Source organism: Tyto alba, unplaced genomic scaffold (assembly GCF_018691265.1).
Source record: "Tyto alba isolate M040663 unplaced genomic scaffold, T.alba_DEE_v4.0 Super-Scaffold_38, whole genome shotgun sequence".
Classification (NCBI taxonomy): domain Eukaryota; kingdom Metazoa; phylum Chordata; class Aves; order Strigiformes; family Tytonidae; genus Tyto; species Tyto alba.
Genome location: NW_024881313.1, coordinates 21,549,176 through 21,563,338, shown reverse-complemented (window position 1 = coordinate 21,563,338; position 14,163 = coordinate 21,549,176). Strand labels below are relative to the sequence as shown.

The following is a 14,163-nucleotide window of genomic DNA, read 5'->3' as shown; positions in this document are numbered from 1 at the left end:
ACACAGAATGGATGTTAAGTCTGGCAGCATTTTTACCTAATGGATATCGTGCTACTAAAGAACAAAACAAAAGCAAAGATACCTCTCCCCTCCCCCCAACATTTGTGCTTTTAATTTGTAAAAGAAAAAAAGGGTTTCTAGTGCTTGCGACTTTTGTTCTCTGGTACCAGTTTAGTAGTTTGTGGCTTGTTATTCACTTCTGTTGTGGAGACCTGCTTGCTGATTACTAGGCAGGTAGAACACACCTGCATTTCTAGAAGTCTGTTATTTCAGAAGTGAATGAACTGGAGGAGGGATGTTGCAGGAGCAAATTACATTCCGCTCCACGCTCAAGACTAGATATGTTTCCCCAACATTGAGTTCTGGATTCCATTCGTTTCCAGATGAAGCCTAGAAGCTGACAAAACAAGGCATTGCTCTCTAAAAAATAAATAAATAAAGTATTAGTAAATGATCATTTGTGTGTGTATTATTCAGGTGGTCTGTGGACTATCATTTGTTTTGTTTTATAATTGGATGGTTTGGCTTTAATTTTTAGTGCTCCATGAAAGCCTGTTATATTTGCTACTGTAGGTATGATGATATTCTGATCAATGGACTACCAGATTGGCGACAGCCTGTATTCTACTACAGGCGGGTGAGAAAAATGAGCAATGCTGAGCTGGCATTACTCTTGTTCATTATACTCACAGTGGGTCATTATGCTGTGGTTTGGTCAATCTACCTGGAAAAACAGCTGGTAAGTATTGGTAATAAATCAAACTTACTTCAATTATTAGTATTGAATTTCCTGCAGAACTTTGCACATTATAGGGATTTCTACCACTTCCCCTATTTTGAATTTGGATTTTTCATACTTTAAAAGGATTATATTAATAATGGTGATTAGTTATAGAACAAGATATTCAACATATCAGAAATAGTAATCTAAAAACTACTTGATTTTTCTAGAATTGGTAATAAATAGCAAGAGATGATGCTTTGTTTTTTAACAGGAAGGAAGAGGAGGAATAAAAACCCTCCTGTCTGCTATTGATGCAGAATCATATGCCACTGTAGTCATGTCTATGGTTTTCCTAAGTGTTGTTTAAAAATAATCAGCTTTTATTCATTTCAGTCATACTTGCTTTGCCTTTGTTCTTAGCTAAATGCTTTTTTGTTTTGGGTTTTTGTTAACAGCATAGGCATTGGTAAGCAGTATAAACCACATAAGGTTTTGATTATTTTATTTTTTTGTCATATAAAAATCTATTGCACTTAGACTAGAAAAAAACCCCAAGCATAACTTGAAAAATATTCATATATTAACATCTATTTACCTTTTTTTTATTATTTATTTTCTACTGCATTATTGAAGTTGATGAATGAGAAAGGAGGCAAGCTGAATGCTTTCTCCTCTTAGAAAACTTTGATTGCTATGGAGATACACATGAGTGACAGAACTGGACTTCATGTGTGTTTAAAGACTGGATACCATGGCAACAGTTATTGTTAAGATAGATCATTTTACTTAATCATGTAGGACCCCTAGATACATTTGCATAAACGCTACTCTACTGTTTACCCTTCATGGAAGAGTCCCAGTAACATTTGTAGTTTACATGTTAATGATAACCTGTAACCATAGTTCTTTCTACATCAAGGATGAACTGCTTAGCAGAAAAAAGAGGGAGAAGAAGAAAAAAACAGGCGGCAGGAGTACAGATGACGCCAAACTTGCTGTTCTAGACAAAAACGAAAGGTGGGATGGAACTCTCTTGTTTTCTGCATTTTAAGATATTTTATTAGCTACTGGTTTAGTTCTATCATTTTCTCCTTGCATCTTTGAAATATTTTATGAGTAAAATAACTATTTGTAGTAACAGCCATTTCTCATATAAAGTGTGCCAGTGTAGATGTGTTTTCAGGTTTTGATTTGTAAATAAATGTGTGGTGTTTATTCAGCAGATCAACAATAATGGAAAGATTAAGGCAGAATTAATGGTATCTGGCTTATAGAAGGGTGTTATTTCTACACGTTGTTTTTAGAGGATTTTACAACTTTTTCCATCTTTGAAAATTTTTACCTTTGATTACAATTAACAAATTTCAATTTATTTAAGCTTTAGTTTATTACCATACCAAGGAAGGAGTTTTTATGGGGTTTTAATGCTTGTCTGATTTAATGCTTTTTATCTGATTAACTTAAAAACAAGCATGCTGGTAAAGGCGTCTAATACCATTGTTTGTTAAGAAACACGTAGGGGAAATAGTGACTTTCAGGACACTCCAAAAGATACCACCATTTCTTCTATTGATTCATAGAAAGAAATAAAGGGTTTAAATAGTTCACACAGCAGGGGCATGAACTGGATCAATGCAGGATGGAGATCAGAGACCATTCTGCCTGTCGTCTCTCCTGATGACATCAGTGAGTAATGCTCCAGTGAACTGCAAATGACATTAATTTTTATGTATTGTTTTGTTTATGCTACAGTCTTCATATCTGGTTGTCAGCACTTGTGAACACTTGGTTGAGGCTTGAGGTTTTCTTGGTTTTGTTTTGTTTGGTTGGTTTTGTTTGTGTTGTTTTTTTTTTTTTTTAAACTGAAATGATTATGGGGCTTATGCATTTACTTTCTTGAAGAAAAGTTCTTTTTAAGAGTTTAAAATACAGTGATGATTAGAAATTATCTGTTACATAATTTGAATTAAATATTCAAAATGTATTTTTAATATTATGTAGTTACACATTTTTATAGGAGTTAACAAGTGGTAATCATCTTAAAGGATAACGGGAAAGTTCTGACTTTGAGATTGTGTGGCAGTAACGAAAAACTTAGTTTTGTTTGACTGCAGAGTACTGGACAGACCACAGTGGCATGACTTACTTCCATGCAAGCTGGGAATATGGTTCTGTCTCACTGTGAAAGCTTTACCTCAGCTATTCCAGGTAAATAGTAATGATTTTAAGTATATTACTTTATTTTTCTTGATGGTGTTATTATGCATAATCAGATGTGTAGCACTTGTTCTTAAGAATTTTTTGACTCTAGAACATACCACATATATTTATATATATATACATACACAAATATATATATATATATATATATAAATATATATATATATATAAATTACTCTTTGGAGGCAAATTTAATATTGTAAGTTCATCAAAATATTCTTGTATTTTAAATGGATATTAGTCTTAATGTGCTAGGGAATTCAGCAGCAGTTCCTATTAGGCAAAATTATAAGAATAAGTGAGAGAGGTGATGTATATACATATAATTAGGAATAGCAATGTCTTTTAAGCAATCTGTTAAAAAAAGTATTTTTATCTCAAATAAGCAAATGCTATGTTTTCATGGCAAATGTTATGTCATTTAAACTTGGAGAAACAGTGAAATTACTTTTTCTGATTGAGTGAGCTTTTTTGTAAGTCACTGGATAATGATATAAACTGTTACCTGAAATTACTAAAGTAACGTAACAAAGGTATGGTTGTTATTTATAAACATAAATGTGTCAGACTTGCCCACAGTCGTGGTTTTTTAATTTAATACTAAAAACTGTAAAATGTAGCTGATACTCGGCCAGTGTAAGTAATGTCAGATCAGTTCTCGGAATAACTTTTTAAATATCACATACTCTCTCCTCATTTCCCTTGAATATACCTATTTGTTTTTAATACCCTTGTCATTGCTAATGAATATGGATCAGGGAATGTAAGGTGGTTTTTACTTTGGTTTATGGAAATACTGAGTATTGATTCTGAAGATAAATATTATAAATGGCATCAGTGTTCAATTTCTGTCTGTGTTCAGGCTGGAAAAAACATATAATTCCTAATCTGTTAGCGAAAGGCTTGTAAAAGTTTTAAATGCAGTAAACTCTGCTCTTTCAGCATGCATTTTTATAGATTTAACTTTTCCTACAAAGAGATGCAAAAGTTAATATTTCTTCCTCTTTTAAAAGTTTCATCAGAATTGTGTGGCTATTTTATTAAAGGAATCTTTCTTTTTGCAAGTTTTTAAAGCAAAAGTGATGGTGCTTAATTAAATCAACTGTTGTGTACAAATTAAGCTTTGGTGTACATCCCTCATTGAGGTGGGTCAGATGGAAAAGAATTAAGTTCAGCCATTGCTGTTGCTGCATTTTTGACACTTTCTTCATAATTGTAGTACTTTCCCTTTTGCCTTAATTGCAGAATATTCAAAACATTGCAGAATATAGTAAGATTCATGAGGAATTTTAAATTAGGACTTCTTATAATCTTATAAGTGATTTTTTGCACTTTGTAGACACCTAGCCAATTCTTCTTGCTATGGATTTAAAATCCATTAAATTAATGGTAGTGGAAAAGCAGCTATTCAATAACTCATGGAAAATTGGAGACTAGAAAGCAGGGATTTAGTGGCCAGGGAAGCATGATGTAGAGGAATTAAGAGCAGGAAGGCTTTGGAGCAAGGAGGAAGTGATGAGGTGGGGTTCTAGAATAAATTACTCTGTATGTAAATTACACTACTGCTTAGCTCCAATGTTTGTTTTCTTGCTGTTTAAGATGCCCTGCCAATTATGTAAGTTAAAATGCAGTAAAATATAAGTAATCTTCAATATTAAGAATATGCAGGACTTCAGGTAACTGATATAAATTATTATAGGTTATTAATTAACAATACTTAAAGAAGTATTACCTCTTCTGAAGAGCGTAAGAGCAGCAGTGACCTCATGTTGGAGATGTTTTCTGAAATGACAGTGCAAAAGATACTCCTTATGTTATAGCTACCTGGACAGATACACCTCTGGCTCTTTTTGAGTTGTATTTAAGGTTTTAGCAAGTTCTACGTTAATTACAATTATCAACATGTAGAAGAAAAGTAGTTGTACTTACATGATTTTACCCTCATACAGAAATCCTGTTTTGAATATAAGTGCTTTTCTCTTTAATAATACACTAACATAGGCTTGAGATTTCAGAGTATTTCAGGCTTTTAGTATAAGTAGAATCACTAGGGCAGCTTATCTAGAAGATAAGACTCCTGCAGATACTGAGTAGTGTTATATGTGCTAGTTACAAATACAAATTATTTAACAAGGTGTTACAGTGGTTTACATAAGGATGGGTGTTAAGGATTTTAGTTGTTTATTGAGTTAATTTAAATTATTTCTTCAGTCATTTAAGAGCCAACAAATTATTTTTCAAAGTTGGCTGTCATTTATCTGCAAATAATGCAATTGTAGATCACCATCTAAAAATGCATCCATATTTAAATGAACCCTGTTTGGGAGAGAAAAGGGTAAGAGGTAGCAATACTTTTAATTAAATGTTGCTTTTGCCGCTCAGTTTTTTCCAAAACCCTGTCAGTGAAATAGCTGAACTACTTCCTCAAAATAAGGAAACAAAACCACCTGCCTATGTACACAAGTTTTTCATCAAAGGGAACTTTATAAAAAACCCCACAACAGCAACAACAAAAAAACCCAACAAAAAACACCAAGCCAAACAAAACAAAAAAACAAAACCACAAAAACCAAACCAATAAAACAAAAAATACACGGAGAGGTCAATTTAAACTTTTTGCCAGTTCTTGTATTGTATCCATTTCTTGCCCCCAATTCGTTAATGTGAATATTCTACTTATAACAGCTCTGTCTGAGGGTTCAGGTTGCTGAGCTTCTGCCCATGCCTGGCTCTCATTTATCCAATTGAGTGTCTTTTTCCTACTTCCCCTCCTCCTTCAAAATGTCAGATTTCAGAAGGAGGCACTTAAAATAATTAAGGTGGGCCTTTACTGAAGAAAAATGCTTTGTTTGCATGCCCTTGTGATGGCCTATGCCATTTTATCGTAGTCTGCATTTTCTGTCAAGAAACTGGAAGAAAAATGGGTGAGAGGAGGATGAGAGAAACTACAAAATGATTGGTTTTTTAAACTGTTGACAATTGTATTTTGAGAGACTACATAGGTTTTTATATCCACGCATTTAGTTTAGTTAAATTTGGGGGTGAAAATGGCATCTTTAAGGTTGTTTGAAGGAAGTGAAGGGAAAAGAATACATAAAACATATCATAAATCAAATATCTATGGTGTGAAAGAAACATTAAGTGGAGTGTAAATTACTTTGACTATTACCAAGTTTAATTCTTATAATGTATGCTCAAGGAAAAGATAGAAAAAGAATGCAAATTGTTTCTAAGGTCATTTATAGTTTACTCTTTCATGAGAATGACCTGGAAGAAGGCTATATATTTAAAAAAAAAAAAAAACAAAAACAAAAAAACCACCAAACAACAAAAAACCCCCCAAACTCAATTAAAATGCTTATTGGAACTGAAAATTGTTCTTACAAAGAAATAAACCAGCTAAATATAGTATACAGGGATTATAGTTCAAATGGTGAATGTAATACAGGATAGACAGTTGTGTTAAGTATACTATTCTTTTGTGGGAGAACAGTCATATATAAATTGCAGTTTATTCCCAAAACAGCTGACTAGTGTTTTTTCTTTGGATGTGCAGACATACAACTTAGTGGTCTTTCTTAAAAATGTTGTTAATTATTCTTCACAAAATATTTCTTTCAGAAAACTGAAGATAGGAGTGTTTGTTAGTGTTCCTGTCAACTACTTTTCCTCCACTTTGATCTGGTGAAGCTTAGCAATTAATGTCTTTATTTTTATACCAACTTCATTAATGCCAGTCAGCACTAGGCAATACTTTTTATTAGTTAAATTATGAGCCTTCTGTTGTCCCAAATGTAATGAAGTAGAAAGCATTCTTGTTTGTTTCAGACAGGAATGGATTCTTGTTAAGAAAATAATGTTTCCTATTATCTTCTCTCTATAATAGGATAGGGTAGGTGTAGTGCATACACCCTAGCAGTGATCTGTTGGAAGAACTTCTGGTGGCTCGCCTGTAATGAGAAGGCAATTCAAGCTCAATATATAGTTGCACTGGGTATAACTTAGTGAGATTATCAACAAAGCTTTCAGTTACAATGGAAACTTTTGTTTATTAAGACCTTTGTGTAGCACAAAGTGAATTAAAACAAAAAGGCCAGTAATTTATTTTTATGTAGACTACCAGATGGTAATTACTGTAGCTGATTTAGTAGCCTGGAATAGATTCAAACTAGTGACCCAGAGGTGTTTAATTTCTTGGCATTTTTTCCTCAGGTTTTCTTTTAATCCATGATTACATTTCAACACCTGTTTAGAGATGGTTCAGCTTTGGCCTTAAATGGATTGGCAATGTGTTATTAAACTCGAGAGGCTTTGCCAGCAGGGCATCTCCTTTGGCAAAGTTAGCTTTTAAGCAAGATTTGATTAGGTCAGCAAACATTTATGTGGGTTGTTTTTGTCTTCAGATATGACTTTATATAAAATCAACGTGTGAGATTAAAATAAATGTATTGCATTTAATAATGTATGCCTTAAAAAAGAGATTTTCTTTTTTTGAAGGGATTTATTCAGGTCATTAAGGTTAAATATTTCCTTAATTCTGAGCTTTAAAGGGTTTTGAAGTATTCCAACTTACTGTACAGCATCAATGTTGGTACAAATTCTGGGGAGCGAGCAATTGCAGGATGTGTGGCACGAGTGATAGTCCATTTGCTCTCTTTCTTGCTATTTTGCAGCTGTTGGGAGAACCAAAGTAGGGATGAAGCTCTTGACCCTGAGGTCAATTAGAAGCTTAGAAGCAGGTCAGAGGAGAATAGATGGTAAAACAAGTATTCTGGGTGTATGCAAGTGAGCAAAAATAATTTGCGTCTAACAGGGTACTGTCTGAGGCTCTGGAAACAAATGTGCTTTTCTGCATAGTAGAAGTTTTGAGTAAATGTAAGACACTAAAGCCATTTGCCTTTAATTGCCTGCTATTCTGTGGCAGACAGCTTTGTTCTGTTCCTTCAAATCACTTACTGTATGTCTGCATAACCCAGCACACAGGTTAGAGGCGCGTAGCTCCAGGAGTAGCTGGTGTGTATGAGGTGGTACTGGCTCTCAGTGGTGCCGTTCTGCTGCAGTATGAGACTTCATGGGGTGGGAATGGGTCCCAGGGAGGCCTTGCAGCATCGACCTCAGTTCCCCCTTCTGGCTGCCTTTGTTTCTCCACTGTGGATGTGGAATACCCAGCAGATAACTGCAGTAGCACAGCCTGCTGCTGATCACCCTGTGCATCCGAGGCTTGGGCACCACGCTTCAACTGCCCACAGTTGAAGAGCCTGGCCGTACCTGGTGTTATTCCAAGGGCAAAGCATAATTTTCTGATTATAAAGGAGGAAGTAATGCAACTCCTATTTATTTACTAGTTTGCCTTTGAGTAAGCATGTAAAAATGCCAGAGAAATAAAAATCATCATGTTTAACTGTTTTTTTTAACATTATTTCTTACCGTAACACATTGATATTTTTAGTTTATGAACCCATCAAATGAGTGTTTTTGCTGTGGTCTACTGGCTTGCATAGAAATAGCAAATTGAATGTCAGATGTTGCGGTAATTTTAATTTGACTACTGCTTCTCTCCCTTTTTTTGGTACCAGTTGTACAAGAGCACTGTACTCCAAAAAGACAAAAATTTAGTTCAAGAACTTTGTACAAATATTTGTCTTTAATTCCATAGAGTGCTTGTAGGAAAGTTTTCAGGTAACTGTAAATTCTGTTTGTATCAGTCCCTCACCCAGAGAACTAAAACATGAAGCTGATTCTTCATCACAGATTTTGTGATAGTTTCACATATGGCAAATACAGCAAGTTGTTTCCAACCTTTGCCCTATTTTTCCTGACCTCTAATCTTTGAGGTAGACCACAAAGCTGGGAAGATTAACTGAAGGGGAAAACCAAAACATAACACAAAGCAAGCAAACCAACAAAACCTCATCACTCTACGCAAAATTCAAGGAGAGGCCGGAGTGACTGAATCTTAGTCAGAACTGAAGTTTTTAGTTCCAGAATTAGTACGGTTTGAATAAATACTGTATCAGTTGGTTTAAAAACAGCAGCCAGACAGATAAAACAAAACAAAACCCCCAAACAAACAAATTAAAAAACCAAACAAACAAACCAACAAACCCTAAAAGTCCAGTATCAAGAATTTCTGTATTTTTGCATAACTTAAGTACAGCTTTGGCTGGGTAGCCTCAAATTTATTAACATGAGGTGATACTGATATAAAGAGGAACTGAAATACAAGAATTTTTCAGTATTCTTGGTTCTCATTTGTGGTTAAAATATTGAAAATATGTTAGTTGTTTGTCAATTTTTATTTTTCTTCCACAAAACTTCTTGAAATTTTGGTTAAATATGAGGGTAGTCACAGGTACTTCCTATACATGGGAGCTGAAACACAATTTAGAAATACTAATAGCAGAATTTTCCATTTCTAATACTGTCTTTTTTCATTCTGTTCCTTTTTGGAAAAGCGTATATTTGAAATCATAGTATAATAGACCAGCATATTTTAGCACTCTTCATTATTCTGTTTGCTTAACTACGTGCCTATTACTGTTTTGATGGTGAAGAAAAGTAATGTATTTGTGTTGATGTTCTTTTTTGAAAACTTCTCAAACTCCTGCAAATGAGAACAAAGTATTTCTGATTAGGTAGGCTGGAGCTTTTAGTTAGAACAGTTCCAAGCTTTGTATTTGTGTGTCTCTCTTTCTCTGTCTCTTCCCACCCCCAGAAAGACAAAAATAGTGCTTTTCTTATGTTTATTACTGATTGAAGATGAAGTATACATCGCGTATAAAATTTTGATATTTTGCATATTTTGAGCTCTTTGGGGAAAGATCTGCTACAAGAAAAATAATTACTGAATCTTGGATGAGCATTAGATGGGAAGAGGCTTTATCTATATTGCCAGTGGTTTTAGGGCCCTAAAATATTTGTACTGAGGTGAAATGACTGCTTAAATTTACCACTTTAGAAAAGTAAAAAATCTAGACAGAAATCTATTTTGAAATACTCTATTACCAAAACTGAATATGCTTGAAAACTCATATTCTTGTTTAGAGTGATACTATTGAAAGGTAACGAGGAGCAAATTAAAATGTGCTTCTGTATGTTAAGGCAGAAGTTTTCTTCAAAGAACTTCCTATTTTAAACTGTTTCCCAGTGTGTTTTAATTTTTACTTATAAGGTTTAATACCCATATAGTCTGTTTATGTGGCTAAAATCTTTACGCAGGTGTGTCTTTTAATTTCTCTTTACAACCCGTAGAGCTATTTCTTACGCTTTTGTGGGAAGGATTTGATTTTCAAATCTTAAAAATCCATTTTGATTAGATTTTTTTTTGGTTGTTTTTTTCTTTGCTTTATTTTATATGTATACATTTTTTTATGTCTACTTCAGAAATGTGCAGTCTCCCCTTTTTTGTGATTATGGTATCAGCCATAACAAACTGTTATTAATAAGATAAAGGACTGGTATTGCCTTTGTTACCTTCATATTAATCCATTTGCAGTGATAATCCATTTTATATCTATAAAGCAACAATACTACTAAATTTCATTTACGTGCTTCTGACTAGTTTTCTTTGTTGTTCAGCTAGTGTGTCTCATTTTCATCTGAGCAACATTTCCAATTGTTCTGTGATTGACATGCTGGAGAGATTGACAGTTACCCCCTAGTGCCTGCTGTCTGGAGATCCCACAAGCAATAATGGATTTTACACCAGAATTTAGCATCAAATATTGGCTTTCAGTGTCAAATGGGTTAAATTTAAATGCTGGTTAATTGTAGCCATTTTGAAATCATAGCCTCAAACAAAAGCATTTTTTTGGATATCAGTATGTCTGAGTCCTGTGTATGCCATGTAAACAAAATGTCTCAAACTTATAGCAGAAGGTAACCATTACATTATGGCTGTTTCTGTTTCTTAATAATGCAAACAGGCCAAATCTGAAGAGTACAAGGAAAGCTTCTATATGTGGTAGGGAATTAATATTTTGGGTAAATCGAAAAGAGAACCAATGTTGATTTCTAATTTTTTAATTCAGTGTTCTAACAGAGAAAGTGGATACGTTTCCTCAAAACCTTCATATCTGCTGTTAATGGTAGCCCTCTTGTACCTACACATGTTTTTTTAGCCCCGACTCTACTAAAACCACCAAAACCCCCTTCTTCCCTGTCCCCCAAAACAAAAGTGTGAGATGCTCTCATCTGTTATGTTCTAGCAGCAAAAAGTTATGTAAACTCTCTCAGATTTCTTCTGTGCACAGTGATCTCCTACATAAACCTGGCAGAAAAATATAACTTCCCATTTCCCATACCCAAATGTAAAGACAAATAGAGAATAAGAATGGTTATTTTGGAAGGAGATGAAACCTTACTGATCTTTTGTGGGAATTTGTCAGAGTTGTCCTCAGGAGCTCTGACTTACATTGATGAGATGTCTCCAAAATATTACAAAGTTCTGCTCAGAACTGGATCACGAGTCTCTCCTGTGTTTTCTCACCTCCCTCAAATATCTTTAAAGGCATAGATGCCTGTATAATGCAAAGAACAACTGTTGTGTAGTAGTGTCTTTGCAGGAAGCAATGGTTTTGGGTGACTTCTACCATTAGAGACAGCAATAATGACTGCTTAACTCCGTTTTTTATTTTCAGAATTTATTAAGATGTTTTACTTAATTTTTAATGAGTCTAGGTTTTGTTCAAATTTATGGGATTACAGTTGAAATTATAAAAATATTTACTTATGTTTTACAATATATTTTATATCAATTTTTTAATCCTTTATATGTAAAAAATGGGACTGTTAATGTAATAACAAGAATAAAATTATTTTTGGCTATAAAGAACTAAAATTATGTTCGTCTAATAATTAATTTTGATTTAATACAATAGATATTCTGCATGCTTGAAAATTTTATACGTAATACCATGTCTATTTCAGCATTTCTATTATAGATTTGTTGGGTTTTAATGAGTATAGGAATCTCTTAAACTGGTAAGTGAGAGTAAGAAAACTCTCCATACCTCTTACTTGAGTAATCTGGTTGTTCATATTTGAAAGCTTTCAGCACAAATCTATAATTACTAAATCATCAGATTTTGGAAATATGTACCTTATTGTGAGATTTGTGACAACACTTCTGGTTTTATGTGTAAATTTGCCAAATAGATTTCAGATTAGAATCTAACCCTGGAGAAAAAATTTAATATATATTTTCAGCACTTTAATAGCAATGTAGAAGCTGTTTAAAAAAAAAAAAAAAGTTACAAAATCCAACTTGTTATAATTTTTTTTTAACATACAGTTAGTGTTACCATAATGAGTTCACACTAAGAGTACTGCTGCCTAGCAATTGCCTTGGTTTGTCCTTTCACACACTACTCTAATTAAAAACTTCTCTTTCTTCCCTGAACTTCTAGATTGCTGATACAAGCAAAGTGGGTACATGGCCTCTTACAAAGCTGTTGGTAGTGATAAGAAATGTTTTTCTAACCATCTTACTTTTCAGGTTGTCAGTGAGCATCATAGTCTATAATGTCAATGCTGTTACATTTGAGCCTTTATTACACAAAAATTCTACATTCTAAACAAATACTTTCTATACTGAAAATTGCTGTAACTCAAGGAAACAAATGTATCTTGAATTTTTTTGCAAGGTTAATTGAGAACTTAAAACAGAGCCATTGCAATAACTTGTTTGTATAAGGATGCTAATGCCATTGCAACATTTTCTTAAAGGATGCCAGACAATTATATGTAGAATATAAAGAAACAAAAATGAAGGCGAGAGAAGATGCCCTGGCTAAGGCTGAACTTGAAACACTTCAGAGTGAGTTTTTACCACTGTATTAATAAAGATGTAATATGATATACCTACTACACAGGATGTATATGAACAAATATTTTTATAATCTTCTAAAATACATACTTTATATATTTCTGTAATGCTGTTAAATTTAAATAAGCTTTTAATTATGTGTCTAATTTTGCAGTAGGCTGCTGGCTTGTTCCTATAGAAGCATAAAACTCAGATGATAGTTATATCTTAACAAGAAAAGCATAGTGTGCTGGAAATGTTGTTTTGCAGGAGGGAGAAATCTCAAATGTATAGATCTTAAAGTATACATTTTCAGAAGTGACCTCTTGCATTTTGAGCATTCTCGTATTCTCTTTGTCCGCAAATATTTTTTTAAGATAATATGTTTAATAATTCTTTTGTGCGTATTGAGTTGATTTTTGTGATAGAAATTGGACGTAATTTGAATTGCCAAAGCATGGATGCAGACTTCAGAGATGGATTCATGCTATTGTTGAAATAAATGTCTTAAAGTCTTTATACTCTCATAAAAGACCAAATAAGGCAATTAGCATTTTCCTTAATAAAGTATTCAGAATAATTATAGGTGACTTTTTCTTTTCTTCTTTCAGTTATTTGCTCTTGACAGTCATTAAACCTACCCTCTTCTGAAGACAATTTAAAAAGTTTTCTTTGTCTGTGTTTGTATGTGCGTGCTTGCTTTATTTACTGTACTTAAGTGCATGCTTTTAAGTTCCTTTATTCTGACAACTGCATTGAGTGCCCTATAATAATTTACCAGCTTTGAGTATGCATAAGTCTTTAGGCACTTAAAATACAGCTGCATTATTTATATTTACAAAATTAGCTTAATTTTGTAAAATCGGCAAAGAGATCCAGTTTCAGCAATAATTCCCAACTTATCTGTAGCTGAATCTATTTTGAGAAAATGGATGACATTCAGCACCTCAGTGAGCATCGTGGACCCAGGCCAAATCTAGCAAAAGAGTGCACTTAATGCTTGTTAGGGAGGCCTGCCATTATGTTTGAGATACCTACCACAAAATGGGCCCTTCAAAAGGGTCTTGACTTGGGTTATTAAAAACTTGTTAAATTGTCAGATAGTAATGTATTGCCATTGTTCAAAATAGCTGGCATACATTCTTCATTGAAATCTGTGAGCTGCTGTTTTAGAAGGACTAGTTTTTGAAAAGAGAAGTGCAAGTGAAAGTATAAAGTCATTAAAATTGTAGTGTGCATGTTCCTGTGTTTCACTGAAGGACCACGTGTGAACTTTTCATTATTTCTCCTCTGCCAGGTATCACATGAGAGTCACTTTTTTTTTTGTTACCTCCAGTAGCAGTGCTCATATGTGAGGTGCAGGCTTGGCGTGCTTCCCCCTCCAGGTCACCCCTGACCTCTCATAGAATCACCA

At 33.7% G+C, this 14,163-nt stretch overlaps 1 protein-coding gene across 1 annotated transcript in view; it reads left to right on the top strand.

Moving 5' to 3' along the window:
* The window catches only part of DNAJC1 (DnaJ heat shock protein family (Hsp40) member C1), a 112,530-nt gene that overhangs the window by 48,326 nt on the left and 50,041 nt on the right, over window positions 1-14,163 (top strand). Inside the window, exons 4-7 of the mRNA XM_032991471.2 lie at window positions 574-739; window positions 1,644-1,741; window positions 2,839-2,932; window positions 12,671-12,761. Coding sequence (XP_032847362.2) covers window positions 574-739; window positions 1,644-1,741; window positions 2,839-2,932; window positions 12,671-12,761 — 449 coding nt within the window. The remainder of the gene's footprint in view (window positions 1-573; window positions 740-1,643; window positions 1,742-2,838; window positions 2,933-12,670; window positions 12,762-14,163) is intronic.